Source organism: Marmota monax, unplaced genomic scaffold (assembly GCF_021218885.2).
Source record: "Marmota monax isolate L192 unplaced genomic scaffold, Marmota_monax_Labrador192_F-V1.1 WCK01_AAM20220418_F8-fsc02913, whole genome shotgun sequence".
NCBI classification, from domain to species: domain Eukaryota; kingdom Metazoa; phylum Chordata; class Mammalia; order Rodentia; family Sciuridae; genus Marmota; species Marmota monax.
Genome location: NW_026693073.1, coordinates 5,353 through 7,574, shown reverse-complemented (window position 1 = coordinate 7,574; position 2,222 = coordinate 5,353). Strand labels below are relative to the sequence as shown.

Genomic DNA, 2,222 nt, shown 5'->3' with positions numbered 1-2,222 from the left:
GTTGGGGTTTGAGTGTGCAGAGTTTAGCTCCCTCAGGCCTGACATTTTGCAAGAGAAGACATTAAAATCTGAATTTCTCCTTCATAGTCTGCATCGATAATGCCTAAATGGACAGTAATACCTTTAGCATTAAGGCTGGAGCGTCCTGTGAGCAAAGCGAAAGTCCCTGGAGGTAGTGGCCCAAATATTCCTGTAGGTATTCTTTTAGGCATAGCACCACCCTGGAGATCAAAATCACTTAAGGCTGGGATGTCCACAGCGGCACTATGTTGGGTTGCGGGTTGTAGGGAAAAGATTGTGGGTTGCCCCCGTTTATTTGTCTAGGGCCTGGGGTCCGGCCTGATGGACCGTTTCCCTGAACTGCAAGAGTGGCTGCATTTTTCGTTCTACATTCTCGAGCCCAATGTTTACCTTTTTTGCATTTAGGACATATTCCGGGTCCCCTAGTTTCCTTTTCATTCTTTTGCTTACAATTTTTCCTCAGATGCCCAGTCTGGCCGCACCCAAAACACTTCATGTTAGCCAAATTTCGATTAGTATTCTGCAAAGCATGCCATGTAGCGGCCATGGTTTCAGCAAATAATTGCATCTTTCTGGATTCTGATGTTATATCTTTGCACACCTTTAAGTATGTATGAATATCTCCTGTATCTTTAATCAGTAAAATGGCTTGTTTACAATCTTCATTAGCATTTTCATAAGCCAGCAAACGTAGTAATTGTTGCCTGGCAGCCTCTCCTACCACGGTTCGTTCAATTGTCAATTTTAATCTAGACAAAAATTCTACATAAGGTTCATTGGGTTTTTGTGAAACTTTTGTCCATGAGCCATAATGTTCTCCAGTAGGTCTAATTTTGTCCCAAGCTTCTAAAGCTATTTCCTTCAATTGCTCATGAATCTCAGGAGGAATATTAATTTGATGTTGAATGTCATCATACATACCAGTGCCAGATAACATAGGGTATCCTATGGCATGAATAACAGGGTTTTGACTGTTACCATTTTCTCTAGCCTTAGTGGCACATCCTTCTAAAAACCACATGTGCCATTGAAGATATTCAGGTTCCCATAGAAGAGCACGGCCCACAATCTTCCAATCCTCAGGAGCAAAATTATTGTAATGAGTAGCAAAAGCATTAAGCAATTCTTTTACATAATGGGATTGAGGTCCGTACATTGTCACTGCCTTTTTAAATCTGCCAATATGATCAATATCAATCCCCTCATACCGAAGTGGCTGTGCCACTCCATTAGCTGGATCAGGCCTGATTATAGGAAAAGCAAAGAAGGGAGTTTCATCCTCATCGTCAGAAGGTTCTGAGTCCATTTCCTGGACAGCCTTTAAAGAAGCTGCCAAAAAAGGGTTGGTGGCCGGAGGGGCAGAGGGCCTGGTTCCCGATAAAGGCCTAGGGTCCATTTTAGCTTCTAATTTATTAAGACATCCCAGAACATCCTCCATAACAAGTTTGAATTGCTCCGAAATGGAGCGATCATCGATCGTCGTTTTTACTTTCGTTTTCTTTTCCGTATCATTACCAGTTAAATCAGCAGAATTTTGTGAAGAATTATGAGTCAATTGTTGCGTATCTTTTACTACCTCTTCTTTTTCACTAATATCAAGAGGGAGATCTGGAATAGAGGGAGCTAGCTCCTTTTGTAAATTGCCAATCAACCTTTCTTCCTCCATAGCTTTAAACATTGTATATAAAATAGACCAGATAGACCAAAACCGAATCAGAATTTTTTCGCCTTGCCTCATGGCCTTTTCAACATTGTGACGGACCCATTTCCAATTATCCACATCCATAGATCCTTCCTCCGGGAACCAGGGATTCCATTCCCTGACCACCTTAAGACACATCTCTATATCAGAATGGGAAATATTAATACCATAGACGGCAAGTGAATGCCTAAGAATATGTAAAAAAGGAGAAGATGAAGATTGTCCCATCACCCTGTAATATAAAGAAAAAGAACTTACCCTTCCTGTCAATCCAGCAGGGTCCCTGTTCGGGCGCCAATTGTGAACGTCTAGTGCGTTCACAGTCATCTTCCCAAAAGAACAATTATCCTATTCTAAACCTATGAAAATTATCAGACAAATACCAATTGAAAGAAATTCTACAAAACATCTAACCTGTACCTCTCAAAATTGTTTTTCTATATTGAAAAAAAAAGCAATCTCAAACATTCACAGCCAAGATGATCTAAAGAGATGTGAC

The 2,222-nt window shown here is 40.8% G+C and overlaps 1 protein-coding gene across 1 annotated transcript; it reads right to left on the bottom strand.

Annotated features, from left to right (window-relative positions):
* Positions 1-238: 238 nt before the first annotated feature.
* Positions 239-1,861, bottom strand: LOC124098972 (endogenous retrovirus group K member 7 Gag polyprotein-like). The gene has a single exon (XM_046453926.1). It carries the CDS (start codon positions 1,859-1,861, stop codon positions 239-241), a length of 1,623 nt encoding a protein of 540 aa, XP_046309882.1.
* Positions 1,862-2,222: the final 361 nt, after the last annotated feature.

Coding starts and splice junctions, on each gene's coding strand:
- LOC124098972 (XM_046453926.1), bottom strand. CDS start 1,861: ATGTGTCTTAAGGTGGTCAGGGAATGGAATCCCTGGTTCCCGGAGGAA.